This window comes from Hibiscus syriacus, unplaced genomic scaffold, assembly GCF_006381635.1.
Source record: "Hibiscus syriacus cultivar Baekdansim isolate YM2019G1 unplaced genomic scaffold, ASM638163v2 tig00110204_pilon, whole genome shotgun sequence".
Lineage (NCBI taxonomy): Eukaryota > Viridiplantae > Streptophyta > Magnoliopsida > Malvales > Malvaceae > Hibiscus > Hibiscus syriacus.
Window position 1 is genome coordinate 878,164 of NW_024062626.1, and position 18,312 is coordinate 896,475.

The 18,312-nt window shown below is 31.9% G+C and overlaps 1 protein-coding gene and 1 pseudogene across 2 annotated transcripts; one reads left to right on the forward strand and one right to left on the reverse strand.

Moving 5' to 3' along the window:
- Positions 1–395: 395 nt before the first annotated feature.
- Positions 396–3,620, reverse strand: LOC120219180 (annotated as a pseudogene).
- An 8,805-nt stretch (positions 3,621–12,425) lies between these two features.
- LOC120219128 (receptor kinase-like protein Xa21) lies at positions 12,426–18,032 on the forward strand. 2 transcript variants are annotated; one of them, XM_039215994.1, is made up of 5 exons: positions 12,426–13,457; positions 13,708–13,856; positions 15,387–15,530; positions 15,642–17,492; positions 17,587–18,032. In XM_039215994.1, exons 1-5 carry the CDS (start codon positions 12,556–12,558, stop codon positions 17,940–17,942), a joined length of 3,402 nt encoding a protein of 1,133 aa, XP_039071925.1. In that variant the 5' UTR covers positions 12,426–12,555; the 3' UTR covers positions 17,943–18,032. The 2 variants fall into 2 exon arrangements, with proteins under 2 accessions (XP_039071925.1, XP_039071924.1); XM_039215993.1 differs by having other exon boundaries at positions 12,427–13,462; positions 13,713–13,856; positions 17,587–18,031.
- The last annotated feature ends 280 nt before the right edge of the window (positions 18,033–18,312 follow it).

The window sequence follows — 18,312 nt, forward strand, 5'->3', positions numbered from 1 at the left end:
AAACAAAATATCATCATGAATCGTAAATCCGTTTCAAACAAGTCTACTCCAACGAATCATAAGCGATAAAATAAATGAATTGTGATCTCGTACCTGTTTCACGAATTAAAGCGAACCATAAATTAAGTAGTATCGGTTTGAATAATTACGTCTTCAAGATATATGTACGTTATAAATAATTAAAAAAGGTTACGTAATTTTTTATTTTTATTTTTTGAAATTAAAAGATTATGTAATGTGTGTAAATATAGTTTGGTTAGTCAAATAGATTGATCAATACCTTCCCTAGTGTTATTGCTTTCGGGGCTGGGCTCACTAAAAATTGGAATCGATGTTTATACGAAATATAGGAATTAAACTTTCTCCATATTAAGTTGCATTATAAAGACAACAAATCAAGTTACAAGGGACGTGAACAATGTGGACCAAAGTGTTAGAGAGATGGAAGCTACAGCATAGTCCAGAGCAAAATGATTGATGTTTCTCCTTGACCACTTTTGAATAGTTGCGCCATTGTACCTACACCATCCCTTCATTACATTACACCCACAAATCAACACGCACACAAGAAAACATGTCTATGTAATCGATGCTGATCTTACCGACCTTCAGCGCAGGGGGAACAGCGTACTGAAACATAACAAATCGGTATAAAGAATCTGATCCCACCATCCAGAACTTCTCCGCTGCTTTCACAATGCCGATCCCCAACAGCGCAAGCAAACGTTCCGAACTGCAATTACCCCTAGAATCGCCGATACATTCATTTTCGAGCTTTTCAGGCCTGCAAAAATCAACACCGTTGATATAAGAGATTTTTTGGATGGATCGTGCTGTAATCGGAATTTAGAACATCGGAACTGCCTTCTAAAAGGTTTGCTCCCATTATCAAGGTCGTCACTGGAATGGCTTCCTGCCTGTAAATCAGATGGAATTGCAAATCATTTTTAGTATTAAGATATATGAAGTTCCATGCATTAGGATCAGTAAGCGATGTGGACTAGAACATGCCCTATCAGAGCTGCAGAACTATCGACTACTCGAAGAGGGGCATTGTCGCCTATTAGTACTTTCCTGAGCGGAGAGACTACTCCGATGATTAACCCGACTATCTGAAGAGAGAAAAGGATAACAATGGCACGATTGATGAGATGTTCACATGCTAAGCTACTGGTGCAGATTCTGTTAATAAACATAATGCGTACCGCTCCGATAGCCGATTGCACGAACATCTTAACACAATGGACAATCTTCTCCATTAATGAAATCTACAAGAAAAAAGTTTATATGTTATTCGCAATGGCTATTCGAGCTTCATGTATGAAAGTAGAAATAGGATAAACCTTTTCCATTCCCTGCATATCAGTGAGGGGTAGTTTGAGTTTCCCCGAACCGTCGCCATAACTCAGCATTAGTAACGGCTCCGTGCAACTGTCCGAAGCCGGTTCGTAAGACTGGACAGAGCTCTGCTCCGTATCGGTAACAGCATAAGAACTCATCAAAAGATAAGTATATGACCAAGTCTGCAGAGGCAGAGTTCAAGGGGGACAATGAAGATTAAAGAATCCCATAAAAACGCAAAGTCGAAGATCGAAAAGATTCGAATCCAATATCATACGTACTGCCATAGATAGTGAAGCATAAGCCTGTGCATTGGTAGAGCAAGTAGATATTTTCGAAAATGCACTATTCGACTCCTCGCATAGGGCCGGAATAACGATGAGAGGAAAGTTTCCCAAGTTTCCTACACATAAAAACATATGAGAAACACGTTGAAGAGAAGAAATTAAAACGAAATATTCAAGAGGAAGAGAACCTGTGGAACAACAACCGATGAGGGTTCCTCGAAGGTGCTTAGGAGTTTTAGTGATTTTTATGAGAATCCAACCAAGAGCTGAGCCGATGAGAAATGTTAGAAGAACGTTGAGGGGCATGAACCATCTTCAAACAAACAAGAAACATGTTGAACAAATTAGCTAAAAGAAACTATAAATCATCTGAAACTGAATAAAGGATAGGATTGAATTTATTACAAGGTAACCAAACTTTTGTAAGTGATTGCCTGGGCCAAGTTGCTGATCAAAAGGCAAGGATTGAATACATAGAATACAATCTGTACATCAGAAAAAAGATGTGAAATTGTAAACCATCTTAGCTTTGTTTAGTAGCCATTTGAACAATCAAAGACAAATTATATGTACATCCTGATGAGATATGGAATTTGATACGGTGCAATTATGAATGAGAAAGTATAATTTTGTTATATTATATATATATATATATATATATATATATATATTGATTTAATTGTATATGTCTAAAAATAAAAGATATAATAATAAACATAACTATCAACATCAATTTAATGTTTCTTCTTGTAATTGAATTTGAACTTTAATCATTCTTTTTATTTTCAGCCAATTTATTTTAGTTTTCACATAAATGATCATTAGATTATTAAATTTTCACAATATTAATTTAATAATTTACGTAGTAATTCACAAGTATATTAATATTGATGCGATACTTGGTTTCGTAGCTTACTATTTTCCAATAAATTAATTATTTTTAATAATTTAAAATTCTATACGTTAATATGATATTATGTCATGTCAATAATAAAGTTCACATGAATGATCATATGAGTTATCATTTTAACATTGTAAAAAATTTAATGGCTTAATCATCATTTTCGTTAAAGTCAGAGTAATTTGACTAAGAATATAAATGTTAAAAGATAAATTTAACTCAAAAATAAAATCAAATTGAAAATATATAAACTTTACGGGCAAGATTTGTCATTATACCAAAACAAAATTCCAGTTGTTTTTATGTTCGATATGAGTACTTATGTGCATACAATGAATTAAATAAACCTAAAATTGTGTCTTGTCGATAGTATTATCAAAAAATTTAGAAATATTATGTGCGGAAATGTTTTTTTTAAAATACAAACGTTGAAGAATTAGTTTGACATAGGTCATTTGTTTTAATACGTATAAAATTTGTTATGTTCATATGACTATTTCCATAAAATATATTAAAAAAGAGAACTCGTCATATGGACTGGACGAAAATTGTATGAGATTCGTCATATCCACACAACGAGTTTCAAGTACACCATAACAAATGACTTAAATACCAAATTATTTTTTCAACACATACATTTTTCCAAATCATTTTCCTGCATGGATTATTTAACTGACGAATTCTGACATTATCAGTATTTTCTTGATATTAAATCAAACTTCCATACATGTAAATTACAACAAATCAAAGCCTATATATTACATTATGCATTGAATAAAAGATTTGAAGTATAAAATTTTAAAATTTATAGAAATACATGTCTAGGTCAAACAAAAATATGTTTGTAATGGATTGAACATTGCTCTATACCACACAAACCCTTAAATTAAATATAAATTTAAACCCTAAACCCTAAATAGAAGCAAAGGTATTATTGGAAAATGTGTGAATGTACATTGTTCATGTAGTTGGATGCGTAAGGCCCCAAGAGGCTGATTTTGTCTATGCCAGGAAAAAATCCAACGCCAGTAACCAGCAGTATTTCTAGAACCGGCATCAGTGCCACCACAAACAGATCTATAAACCCCATTTCCAAACTGCTCGGAACCCTCATACCTTGTAATAATTAGAAGCTTGTGGAGAGCTGTTTTTGCGGTATTTATATCATCGAATAAATCCCACTAAACATTACAGCTGAACAAATTATTAATGTTTGATTGTTGACCAATGGCTCATTTCCAGCTTCACCTCAATACACACGATGCAAAGGACAAATCAAAAACGCAAGCTTCCAATAATTTTACCACTCCTTTTCTTTTCATCTTTATTATGATTCCGATCGGGATGGACCGAAAAAGAACGATAGGTATTTAAATTTTTTATATTTATTTTTTTTAAATTTTATAAATTTAATTCTTAAAATTTTATAAGTTTATTTTATAACATAAAATTTTGTAAGGGTATCCGAATTCTACGGTATTATCTCTGTGGAAGAGGGGACCGTCTGGCACTGGCTTCGCCTATTTATTTAATGCTTTTAGAAGAGTTCGACGTGTTAGATTTGAAACTCATTTAAACCATATTCACAATTATTTGAGGTCAGACATTACTGTTGCCACCGAATAATACCTCCGAGCTTCTATTTACCACTAAATAAATATTATATGAATTAAAATATAACATAATAAAAAAGTTAAAAATATTCACAATAATTTAAATAATATAGTTTTATATTGTTACAGTATCGGTAAAAATGTCTCAATATATGATCACACTTTCTAATTTTACAACTAAAAAAAATAATAAAAAATAATTAGTACAATAATTTTCTTTTTCAAATAATCGTATATAAAATAAATATAACACATTAAAAAAATTACCTTACAACAAAATATCAAAGAAACTGGTGAAGCAAATATAGGAAGAGTTAATGTGGTGATGTTTACAGTTGAAGAGATGTTATTTATAGGCGAAGGGAGAGTTTAAAGGCCGAAGAATTCAGACGTGGGTTGTTACTCGTGCCTTACTGGCGCGTGTCAGATTCCCTAGAAAAGCGTGGATGATGATCCGCGTTTTTCCCTTACATGGCACCAGCTCGGATGAGGCGTGAATCATGACGTGACGCCAACTCGGATAAAATTCAGCAAAGTGTCAGAAAAAGTGTTAAACCGATAAAATTTGACGGAACGGTCCCTGACATGTATATAATTCATGTCAAGATGGTTTTTGGTTAAAACGCCCTTTTTCTAACGTTCGTCATACTTTTATGTCGTTTGAGATTTGAGGTTTGAGGTTTGAGGTTTGAAGAGAACGTGTCTAAATAGACCTTGTTGGATCCCACTTTTTAATTATAAAATTTAATCCCTCTTTTTCCTCCCATTAGTATTCAAAGAGGGTAGGCTAGAGATGGCGAAAGCTGGTCCATCTTTACCATTTTACGTCGATTAGTTTTGAATGGTGAACCTTGTAGAAGCTGTATTGTGATGATTTTTTTTAAAAAAAATTGTCATATGGTTGGAGTTACCATACGTCGTTTTGGATTAGGAGTGACTAAATACTCTTAAGTTTAGTATGTGTCGTAATCGATTTTCGGCGCGAGAATATATATCCAACGTTTTGGGAAATAATTTTTTTTATGAAAAGAATGGAGTCATCACCAATTATTTTTAAGTTAAGATCGAAACACCTAGAATTAGATAAATTTAATAAAATAATTTTATTTTATCAAAAATACCAAGTTCTTGTATGCGAAATCATAAATTGGATTCAGAAGTCAATTACGCATAGGGAAATATTAGCACGCCCAAAATTGATACTTAGTCGATTACCCTATATTTTAAAATTAGAAGTTTTGAGTTTGAAATTTTAATTAATTTAATATCCTCTATGTATGTGTATTTAAAAAGAATGTCGATTTACCAAGACTAATAACGACCACCTGCAAGCAAAAGAATAAGCTTTATTACCAATCATTGTAAATGAACATTGATTTAATAGTTTAGAAATCATGGTGTGAGGTTTTGAAAAGGATATTGATTTACTTCGAGAATCAATAGTAGTCACCCCCAAGCAAAAGCCGGAGATAGACTATTAACCCCTAATAAATGAACATTACCTTATTTTGAAAATAAAATGCAATCAAACAATCGATTATGAAGCTTAATTATACTAAATGAATTAATTCAGGCTTATCTCTAGCTTAAAGTGTCAAATTACGAGATTTAAATAACTTAGAGGATTAAACCTAAAAATGTAGGCTCTAATATTAACTTAAATCATTTTTAATGACTTATTGATTCGAATAGTTAAAATGGAACCTCGAGCAAAAGAGATGACCATATAAAAAATTCTCCTAAATTAAAGGAATTAGTTTGAAATTAAGGCTAAAATGGAGGCTCTAATATTAATCCTAATTAATTTTAACCAATTATGTGATTCGAATAATTAAAATTGAACTTTGAGAAAAAATGAGGACCAAATTAAAAATTCCCCTAATTTCAAGGACTAAGTTTGAAATTAAGCTTAAAATAGAGGCTCTAATATTAATCTTAATTATTTTTAATCAATTATGTGGTTCGAATAATTAAAATGGAACATCAAGCAAAAGCGAGGACTAAATAAAAAATTCCCTAAATTTAGGCCTAAAGTGAATACTCTAATATTAATCATAATTAATTTTAATCACTTATGCAATTCGAATAATTAAAATGGAACCACGAGCAAAAAAAAGGACCAAATTAAGAATTCACATAAATTTAAGGACTAAATTTGAAATTAAACTTAAAGTGATGACTCTAATATTAATCCTAATTAATTTTAATCAATTATACAATTCAAATAACTAAAATGGAACTTCGGGCAAAAGCGATGACCAAGTTAATAATTCACCTAAATTTAAGGATTAAATTTGAAATTAGACCTAAAGTGAAGGCTCTAATATTAATCTTAATTAATTATAATCAATTATGTAATTCGAATAATTAAAATGGAACCTGAGCAAAGCAATGACCAAATTAAGAATTCATCTAAATTTGAAATTAGACCTAAAGTAAAGCTCTAATATTAATCCGAATTAATTTTAATCAGTTATTTGATTCAAATCTAAATTAAAAGCTATGGGGACTAAATCAGATGGAATCTAAATTTCAAGAATAAATCTTAAGATATGGTAACCTAATTAGGACCAAAATGTGATAAGTCTAAATCTAAGGACTTAATCTAAAGGCTTAAATAGACTAATAAGGACTAAATTAAATTAAAATTGGTAAGCCAAAATTAAAGGCAATTAATAAACACAAAATGACTAAATTAAAATAATCATAAAATACAAAGTCAAAATTAATAGGCAAAACTAGTGACTAAATCGAAATATAAACATAATATAAAGTCCAAACAGCAAGAAAATACAACTGAAAATAAAATAACAAAATGCAAAGATTACTAATTTAAGGGGCGACATAAAATAACAAAATTTAAATAGAAAAAATTAATTAACAAAAATTAAGGCAATCAAATAAAGATACGAGTTAGGGGCTAATATTTTTAATTGTTACCCGGACCATAAATAACACGAATCATACCTCAGGGAGGGTCATTGCTAGATCATTGAATAAATCAAATATATTTTATATAAGTTAGATGTTAAAAGTTAGAAAATTAGCGGGTTAGTGGTTAAAATTAAAATTTTACCCTGACCATGAATAACACGAATCATACCCCAGGACGAGTCATCGCGAGGTCGTATTAACGTTTAATATTCATATTTTAAAATTCAAGACCAGAATGTAATAAAGATAAAAACACAGTAGCCAAACATAATTAACTAGTGACTAAAATGCATAAATTGTAATTGTCATATCCAAATCATAATAAAATTAAAAAGCAGAACCCAAACAGTGGCTAAATGAATAAATGTAAAAAGAAGTGACTGATTTCAAATAAATAGCATGGCAGTGTAATGACTAAATTGAAACAAAGTAAAAAATAATATCAAAATCAGAAAAACGAGAAATAGAAGGCAGCCTAGTGACTACAATGTGACAAAAGTATAACTTAGAGGGACTGTAAGGTTAGTTACCCAAAATATAGGCTATATATATTTTTAGCCGTTCTTGACCAAAATCCTAAACCTAGCCAAAACACTCCTCCCCTCCTTTTTACCCACTGAACTCTCCCCCCTTCTCCTTCCATGACTCGGCCGTGACCCACAAAGCCCCAAGGCTCTTGATGCAAGCCACCGAAATGGTGACCTCAAACCTCCTCCGACCACCACCCGCGGTGGTCGCCCCCCAAAACCAAGCTTTAATGGAACCAAACATCCCCAAATAACCCACGAAACAACCTAACAACCCCGATTTGGGGCCAAAACCGCCTAACCGAGACCCTAAACGGCCTTCTTTCCTCGAGACGCTTCGCATTCTAACTCTCCAGCGGCTCCACGCCGCCGCTCTCCTCCCATCAACCCTCAGAATACTCTTTGCTAGGCCCTATTCCTAAACCAAGCCCCTAAATGAGACATGCAAGCCTCCTAAACACTAAGGGAGCCCGACTCAAAACCTCCCCAACCCCAACGACGACGGCCAACACTCCGACGAGGAGACCAATCACTAGGTAAACGTTTATACCTCTTCCCCATTTTCTTTTGGTTCGAAAGAAGAAAAAAACCCATGCAAGCCAATAAAAAAAACGGAAAAGGAGGCTATGGATACCTTTGAAAAGATTTTTTTTGGGGGTTCCTTTCAACCTCTTTAACTCATATTTAGCGCTATTTTCCTAAAAGAAAATCAACATATCTTGAAGAAGATTCGGCTTTTACATTTGTCCTTTTTCACCGATCATTGTTAGATCATGTTGAATCTTTAATATGTTATTCTCCTTGTGGTAGCGCACCTCTTAATTATTCAAATTTATAGTTGAAGGTCTCGATCGTAAGAAAAATTGTTGAGAAGGAATGGACCGATGACTTTTTTTATATTAATCTTATTATTTAAAATAGAGTAAATCCATAATGTGTTTTGTGTAATAGTGTCGAAAAGATATTGCATCGGTCCTAAAATAATAAGATATAAAAAGTAATAATATAGACTTCAAATTGAAAAATTATACACGTATCGAACTTATAATTTAACCATAATGCAGTGGTAAAAAGAGGTATTAAAGCCTGTATATTGTTTAATCATCGTTAACCTTTTTTTCCCTTTTTATACATATTCTTAAATTTCCTTATCGATAACATGAATAATAATTTTTAATTTAACTATAAAATATCACGAATAGCCGCCTTGCCGAGCTCACAAGTCTTTGGGTAAGTTAGATTTGTTATGTTTTGGACAAGTTCTTGGGCCTGGGCCCAATCTTTTATTAAAGCTAAATAATCAAATAAAATATTTTTGAATTTTCTACCGTGAGTGAAATAAGTTTTTCACAGATAAAACAAAAATTATGTTAAATATTTTTGTATTTATTTTTTTTTTGTCCTCTTGATTTTAAAGTTTCGTCTTGATTAATATGGACTGATATGCGTCATTCACCGATTTTTATATTGAAATTATATATGATAAAAATTGTTTTTATTGAGTAAATTTATACAAATATATAATTATTTCAAATAGTAAAAACGGATTAATGATTGACATGTGAATTTTAATGTGTAGTAAAAAATAAAAAAAAATATTATACAAATAAAAAAAAGACATTGGATTATAATTTTAACATACTTATGAAATTAAAATATATCATTCACTGTATATCAGTATTAATTTTATATGTACTCTACGCAAATAAATGTTGATTCTTTGGCTTATATTTAAATAATTTTTAATATTTCTAATAGGTCCTATTCCTATATAGATTTAATAAAGATTGAAGTTCTGAATATTTTTACTATCTAAATTCAACTTTTACATTCACGTAACTTAAGTGTGGATTGTCTGAAATTTCATCCTTGATTAATCAATTCATTCCATTTCTGCCATTTAACCAAATATATTTCTTTAAAATTACTTATATAATTTAATTGTACAAAGTAAAATAATATGCAATCATTTTATTTCCTTGATCTTTCTCTCATCCACTTTTATTTATTTTTTTACTGCGGTTAATCCAAATCTAATGTAAAGATTAAAAATATTTTATAGTCTAATAAAATTATAAAATCTAAACATTTGATTATTATTTTTAGAAATTATTTAATTTAACCCTTTTCTTTTTCTTAATAAGAAAACATTTAAATAATTTAAACCTACACGAAATCAAGTTGGTTTTGTTGTCCACAAGGACAACAGCCCAAAAAGGGTTTGCACGTGCATGGCCCATGCAGCTGGCATGAATCAATCATCGCGTTCTTTGAAGCATGGTTTGCTGCAATTTCATCGTTCTTTCGAACTCGCGCCATGGATGATGGTTCAAAGCGCTCGGGTTTGCTTGACCTGGCTAAGTTTCGCCAAAGCGTTACAGGTTGTTATATTTATGTTTTCTCAATTATAATTACTCAATTGCTTCATTAAATATGCATGTCTAACATATCAACATAGGCAAGATTTTGTGATATGAATGAATCTATAATATTTTAGGAAGAAAATGTGTTAGGAATTCATAAGCGGAAAAATAATTTAAACGATATTAATAAAAATAAGACATGCAAGAGGTGATATTTAAGGTAGTTCGACCTTGTTTACCTTCACATATGAGAAGAACAATAATCCACTATAAACATATAGATCACAAAAGGTACAAATATATGATATTACATGTATCTTAAAATTTGATATCTATACCAAAACTCAGAGTATCTTACATCAATCTTCTAACATATATCCCCGCAAAACTCATATTTGCAATATAAACCTCAAAAATTGCATAGATCATAAAAATAATTATGTCTCTATCTAAAATATTTTTTCTCATAATTCTAAAGGTCACTTACTCTGTATTTATAATGTCAAATACTTAATTACTAAGAAATGGTATTCCATAAGACTTCTCTCCTAAAATAAGTATTTACTGAATAAATAAACTTAAATGTCAGGTAATATATAACCACTGGAATTACATCCAAATCTAACTTAATTATTAATTATAATTTGAGCCAAAATATAACAAGTTTCACCTCTAATCCAAATTTCATTAAAAAATAATTTTAAAATCTTCAACAATTTCGATCTTTATATAAAGAAGAACTATTACCAAATCCTCAATAACTCTAATTTTTACATAACTTCCATTAAAGTAAGAGAATTATTTCACTGCAACTAAAAGAAATGTTGTATAAAAAAACTCATCTTTCATGTCTTGAATATCTCTAAACCCTTAATATAAACCGTCTCTAATTGTAATTACACGAAGATAGAAATGTTCACACTAAGGAAATTGTGGATTGACAATAATTCCGAAAAGAAAAGAGAAACAATTAAATGAGTCTCATATTGGAAGTGACTAAAGTATTTGGACCAATGATATGTAATCTATCAAATCATGCCCCACTAAATAAAGTTTATACTAATCCTATATATGCAATGTGGAAAGAGTGGGCTGCAATATCAACTGTATCTCTTTTCCTCTTCAGGCTGCTATATTATAATATAAATATGATTGTGGGTTTATTTGGAATTTGGATAGGATTTATTTAACTTATTTTAAATATATATTAACATTAAGTTTGATTGATTTAGATTTCAAACCCATGTTATTTAATTAAATTGAAAATGATGATAATAAACAGATTTTCTCTCAAAACATAACACCTGAATAAACTTAGATAAAATTTAAATTGAATATTTAAAAAATAGATATTATTAAAAGGTTAAAATATGCTCATTTGAAATTTATTTATCGATCCCTCTATAAGTTGGTCTCATCTCCTACTCTACTTTTGCTTCAAGTTGGTTTTATATCAAAGTCAAGTCAAACTTGACGCACTACTTTTTCATCTATACACGTAGTATAAACTTGGAATGGAACGAGGAAAAGCATATAGGTGCAATCATCATTTTAAAAATTTTAAATTATAATATATATTTTAATTGATAATATATTTTTATCTTATTAAAATTTCATAAGTTCGTCTCTTAAAATTTTAAAAATTCATTTTCAACATAAAATCTTACGTCTTATGTCCTTTCTTATATAACTTATTCATATATTTTTATTACTAGATTTAAAGAATTTTTTATTAATTTAATTTTAAAGTAAACCGTTTTTTTTTTTTTGAAAAATCAAATCAAATTTATTTGAATAAAAATAACTATCTTATTTGATGGCCATAAGATGTGAACAATGGATATGTGTAGTCGCATTCTGTGGGAGGTTTTGGACTTCACTAGTCACGGTTTAGTTCAGTGGTAGACCAACATATCTTTATCTATTAACTCCCCAAATCTTTTATTTTCTTTTATTTTAAGGGTTTTGTGTTCATGTCTATCTATATAGATAGGTATGGCAGAAGTACCAGTTAGTTTAATTGAAATTTTAGAAAAATGAAAAATAAAATAAATATATATATTTGATATGTAATTTAAATAAATTAAAAATACTTGATATTTTTATGAATCATTAATTATGAGTGTATCTTTCATAACTGTATACTGAAACAAAATTCGCCTATTAAATATTAATATATTTTTAAAATTTATTGAGAAAAAAGTAATGTTTTCCTTTAAAAAAATTAAATTTGAATAATTATATTTAGAATATATATACATCATAAATAATAATAAAAAATCTAAATATATATTATATTATAATCGTATTAAACAATTTAAAAATATTATTTCAATGTTAATTAAAGTGAAATAATTCCACATTGATTAATTCAAATGCTTGGTGATATGAGGATATATGCAGGAGAAAGAAATACCACATCGGTAAAAGATAGAAGCACTTGTAAATCGGTTTATGTGGTCCAAACTCAAAAGCTGGAAATCTGTTTGTTTCTAAGACCAAGACGGAGGAGTTTCCCAGTGGGACTGAATCCTATTTAATCCACGCTTTAAACATTCTTCCTTTTCATCAATTCCCCAAGCCATAAACATGGCGAAATCCCATTTTCTTCCACTAGCTTTAACGTTCATCCACTGTTTCATGGTTAGCCACGCCATGATTGAGAGAAACCTCACCACTGATCAACATCTTCTTCTCCAATTTAAACGCCAAACCGTTGATCCTCACAACATCTTAGCCAATAGCTGGACTGCCACTCGCTCAATCTGCGACTGGATCGGCGTCTCTTGCGCTGCCAAGCACGGTAGAGTTCAAGTTTTGGATCTTTCCTACATGAATCTTACCGGAACTATCTCTCCGGCGTTAGGAAACCTCTCTTTCTTAGCCTCTCTTAATCTGAGTGGCAACGGATTCCACGGAGATTTACCCAGTGAGTTGGGACAACTGAGTCGTCTCAAAATCATGGACTTGAGCTTCAATTCCCTTACCGGCGAAATCCCGTCGTCATTCGGAAGAGTAAATCAAATGATTCACCTGAAACTGCGGAACAACAGCTTGAGCGGCGCGATCCCTCGCTCGATAGGTAACATATCAAGCATGGAGATTCTGGAATTGACATTTAATTCCATCCAGGGTGACATTCCTCGCGAGATTGGTAGTCTTGTGAATCTGCGAAGACTTCGTTTGGGATTTAACAAGCTTTCTGGGTCTATACCGTATTCCATTTACAGCATGTCCCGGTTGCAGTATATCTCCTTAACAGAAAACAGTTTGTCCGGCCAAATCCCAGATGATATATGTCACCATCTTCCCAATCTGCAGATACTTGACCTGCGCGCAAATAAGTTTTCAGGTCAAATTCCAACGAGTGTGAACGAATGCAGGAATCTTGTAGCTCTAGCATTGGATTTGAATCAATTGAGTGGCGGCATTCCCACGAGTATCGGTAATTTAACCGCGCTCCAGGAGCTAACCTTGGATGGAAATCATTTGGGAGGTACGTTTATACACATTTTATCATTTTATTGTCATTAGTTTATTGGCCAAATTATATATTTGTTTTTTACCTCATTACGAAGAAGTGAATATTTGATATATTGATATTATATAACTGTTTTCAAATTGGATAAAATATTTATTTATTAAGAAATATTTTTATTTTTAATAAATAATAATTTAAAAGTATGGTATATTAACAAAATGGTTTTAGGCAAGTTGATGCATGTCTTGCAAATTGATTTGAACAGGCGAGATCCCTTGGGAAATTGGAAATCTGGTGAATTTGCAGATATTTTCAGCTATAAACACGACGCTTACCGGACACATTCCAAGAAGTATTGGAAATTTAAGCAGTCTCATAGAGATATATTTAGGCCCTAACAAATTACAAGGTAAATGTTCTACATTTGGTTTTTTTTACTAAATTATCATTATTCCTGTTGTTGTTAAAATAAATTTTAACAAACTATAAATATGGTAAATTTGTTATTTTTATTAGTTATCTAATGTTTTTTTCCTTATAAAATATTATTTTTATCCTTTTATTAAAACCCTATTTATTGTAGTTTTTAGATTTTATAATTTGTTAAGTTGTTTTTATTAATAGCTGTGGTTTTAGAAGTTGGTTGATAATATATAAATATTTCTTAAATCAAAATTATAAATTTGATTATTTAATCCAAACATGTTCTAATAATAGGAAGTTTAAGTAATATGAATGAAATACAACAAGAATATGTTAGGAAGGGCTAAAAAAGTTAGATATTAAATTTGGATTCGGGTTCGAATAGGTCTTAATTTTTCTTTTAAAAATTTAAATTATTCCGAGTTCGAATTTTCTTTAGACTTTTGATTTTTCTAATCAAATTAGGCTTAAATGGATTCAAGATTGAGTTTTGAGGCTTGGGTTCAGACTCATTTTGCCATCTTTATGTTTCATGTCGATTCAAAGTTTTCGTAGTTAATGTGTTGACGTCAATCCACTCAAATTTTGTTAAGTTCAAACAAAGTAATTTATATTTCATTTTTTTTATCTAATTCAATTTAAATTAAATAATAAATGATTTAAATATAAATATAAAATATAAATATAGTTTATCATATACACAATGAAAATAGGTTGTTGGATTAGACTATAGACAGTAGAGGTGGTAAAATGGACTTGAAGTCATAATTTGCGCATAACAAATATGAATAAAAAAATTAAATTTGATTTTGGAAAAAGTTGGAATGTAAACATAAATCTAAATCATAAAAATATGAGTTCTAAATAATTTGAATTTGATTTCAAATTAAAAATTAAAAATAAAATAATCAAATTATATTCAAATATTATTACAAAAGTTTCAATTATGAATTTTATTGTAATATTTTTAATAAATTAATTCTATATTCTATTTTATTTTATTATAAATTCTAAATCTAATCACAGTCCTATTTAGAGAGAGGGGAAGAGAAATGAATGCAAAACTCAAGGCTTTTAACCTTGTGGTTGTGGGATCGAGCCCCACCGTGGGCAATTCATAATTCTAACTGCCGGATGTCTTTCACGGACGATGCTCTCAACCTAGCGTTGGGGGTAGCCTACTACCTACCTCTCCCTTACCCTATTACATATGAGAATATGGGTTTGACATTTTTATAGATGGTCACTAAAATAAAGAGTTTTATGTTGTGGAGGTCTTTCACGGAAGTTGCTCTCAATCTGGCGTTGGAGGTAGCCTACTACCTACTTCCCTCTTATCCTATTACATATGAGAATATGGGTTTGACATTTTTATAGATGGTCACTAAAATAAAGAGTTTTATGTTGTGTAACAGGATTATATCTCTAAATAAAGGTATATTTATATATATATAGAGTTTTGTTTTTTATATAGTAATTTAATAATAATATTTATGGTCTCTAAAATTTTGGGCAGGTGAAATTCCAGAGGAGATTGGAAATCTTGGGTCATTAGAGATATTTTCATTAGCAAATATGAGCTTAACTGGGGTGATTCCACCTTCTCTTTTCAACATTTCTTCTTTGAGAGAAATTTATCTCCAATGGAATCAATTATCTGGTGAGTAATTATGAGCTTAATAGGGTTGATCCCACCTTCTATGTTTAAAACAGCAAAGCAAAGCAATTAATTATGTCTATGAAATGATGCAAACTTGCGTTTTTGTTATAGGCAAATTACCAGAGATGAGCTCGGATTCGAATCTTGAGGAGCTTCACCTATGGGGCAATAATCTCAGCGGAAATATCCCAGAATCTATCTGCAATGTTTCCAAACTCACACACATTGCACTGGGCGCAAACTCCTTCTCTGGTCACATTCCAAAAAACCTTGGCAATTTAAGGTTCCTACAGGACTTACTCCTCTGGAAAAACAAATTGACCACCAATGGTGAGTGGAGCTTTTTCCCCTCCTTGCTCAATTGCACATCCCTAATAACTTTAGACCTGTCAGTCAACCCATTGAGTGGAGTTCTTCCTACTTCCATTTCCAACCTCCCGGCATCGCTCCAATCTTTCTCAGTCGCCGACTGCAACATCGGAGGCACCATTCCCATGGAAATCGGTGACTTAAACAATGTCATTATGTTACAGCTGAATTCCAATAAATTTATTGGATCCATTCCAGCGTCAATAGCAAGGTTAAAGAACCTCCAGCTTTTGAGTCTTGATGGAAACAAGTTGCAAGGCTCCATCCCGCATGATCTTTGTGGTTTGAACAGACTGTACGAATTAACATTAGATGATAATGAGTTGGATGGACCTTTACCCGCATGTTTGAGTGAGTTGACTTCTTTGCGAAAAATCTCCTTGTCCTACAACAAGTTTCATTCTTCAATACCTTCAAGTTTTTGGAGCTTGAAAGATATCTTGGAAGTAGACTTGTCGTTCAACAATTTCAACGGTTTGCTTCCATCCGACATCGGAAATTTGAAGGTTGTTAATCGTTTGGATTTGTCCGGAAACTTTTTCTCGAGCGATATACCTCCTGCTATCGGAAGTCTTCATGATGTACAAGCTCTAGTTCTTTCTCATAACAGATTGCAGGGTCCTATTCCTGAGTCGTTAGGTGACTTGCTGAGTTTGAAAAGGTTGGACTTATCCGACAACGATCTCTCCGGAGTCATTCCCGAATCTCTCGAAAAACTTCGTGACCTCGAGTATTTTAATGTGTCTGTAAATAGATTGGAAGGGGAGATACCGAGTGAAGGGCCATTTTCAAAGTTCACCGATCAGTCGTTTGCGAAAAATTTTGCACTATGTGGTTCACCTAGATTTCGAGTCTCGCGTTGTGTCCATCGACATCACAGAAAGACTCCCTTACAAGTGTTGAGGTATGTTTTGCCAACATTTGCCTCAATCATCATACTTGCTGCCTTCATAGTTGTTTGCATACAATTAAAGAAGAGGAAGAAGAAGAAGAAGAGTACGGATTTGGCAATCGGAGAAGATGCAATTCCTCTCAAGGAATGGAAAAGAATTTCGTATGATCAGTTATCAAAAGGGACGGAAGGATTTAGTGAAGCAAACATACTTGGTTCAGGAAGTTTTGGCACTGTATATAGAGGACAACTTTCAGACGGGAAACAGGTTGCAGTGAAAGTGTTTGATTTGCAAACAGAGGGAGCATTCAAGAGTTTTGATGTCGAATGCCAAGTGATGAGTAAAATCATCCATCGTAATCTTGTCAAGGTCATTACTTGCTGTTCTAATCCTGATTTCAAAGCCCTGGTGCTTGAATTCATGCCGAACGGAAGCCTGGAGAAATGGTTATATTCTGCTAACCATTCCTTGGATATCCTGCAACGAATCAACATAATGATAGACGTTGCATCGGCATTAGAATACCTCCACTCGGAATATTCAGTTCCGATAATCCACTGCGATCTGAAACCGAGTAATGTCTTACTAGACAGAGACATGGTTGCGCACGTCGGAGATTTTGGAATTGCCAAATTATTAGGAGGAGAAGATTCCATCAAACAAACGATGACACTGGCTACTATTGGCTACATGGCACCAGGTGATACTCCATTTCTTTCCCTTTGTTCCAAATTTCAGTTCTTTTCATTGATTATTAACGAAAGCTCAAATGGCATAATATGTTTAAAACACAGAGTACGGATCGGCAGGAATAATCTCGGTGAAAAGTGATGTCTATAGCTATGGTGTTCTACTGATGGAGACATTCACTAGAAAGAAGCCGACAGACGAAGTTTTCGTTGAAGAAATGAGTTTGAAGCGTTGGGTGGAAATGTCATTATGTAATGGAATAATGGGGGCAGGAGATTCCAGTTTAGTGCAGGAAGATGATGAATACTTTGTTGTTAAAGCAAACTGTATATCATCGATTATAAAACTAGCCTTGGATTGTTCAGCCGAATTACCAGAAGATAGGACTGATATGAAGAATGTTATCTCCATGCTCAGGAATATCAAAAGAAAATTTCTCAACGACGTTGCACAAGATTAATACGGTGAGGAATGCAATTATTTCTCTGCATATTATAACTTATTTTGTTAGCTACTTCTCTGCAACTATGTCTTACCAGTTGAACTTATGTACTCTGTTTAAGAACAATTTCAATCCATGTAAGACGTATAGTTTCAATCGGATCAATCAATATAATGCACAAATGGATGAACCAACGATCGGAATATATCCGGACCTAGAGTAGAATAAACACATGGTTTTTATGTATGATGCGACTCGAACCTGGAATCTCATTAGTATAATGCTTGCATACACCTAATACAACAACAACTCGGGTTTTAACTAAATAATGATTATAATAATTTAAGAATGAATGAGTAATTTTGCCAAAATTATGGGGAATTAGTTC

Excerpts from the sequence above, each read along its gene's own strand:
- LOC120219128 (XM_039215994.1), top strand. The coding sequence starts at position 12,556 with ATGGCGAAATCCCATTTTCTTCCACTAGCTTTAACGTTCATCCACTGT. Across the intron at positions 13,857-15,386 it reads AGGCCCTAACAAATTACAAG|GTGAAATTCCAGAGGAGATT; the intron begins GTAAATGTTCTA and ends AATTTTGGGCAG. Across the intron at positions 15,531-15,641 it reads CCAATGGAATCAATTATCTG|GCAAATTACCAGAGATGAGC; the intron begins GTGAGTAATTAT and ends TTTTTGTTATAG.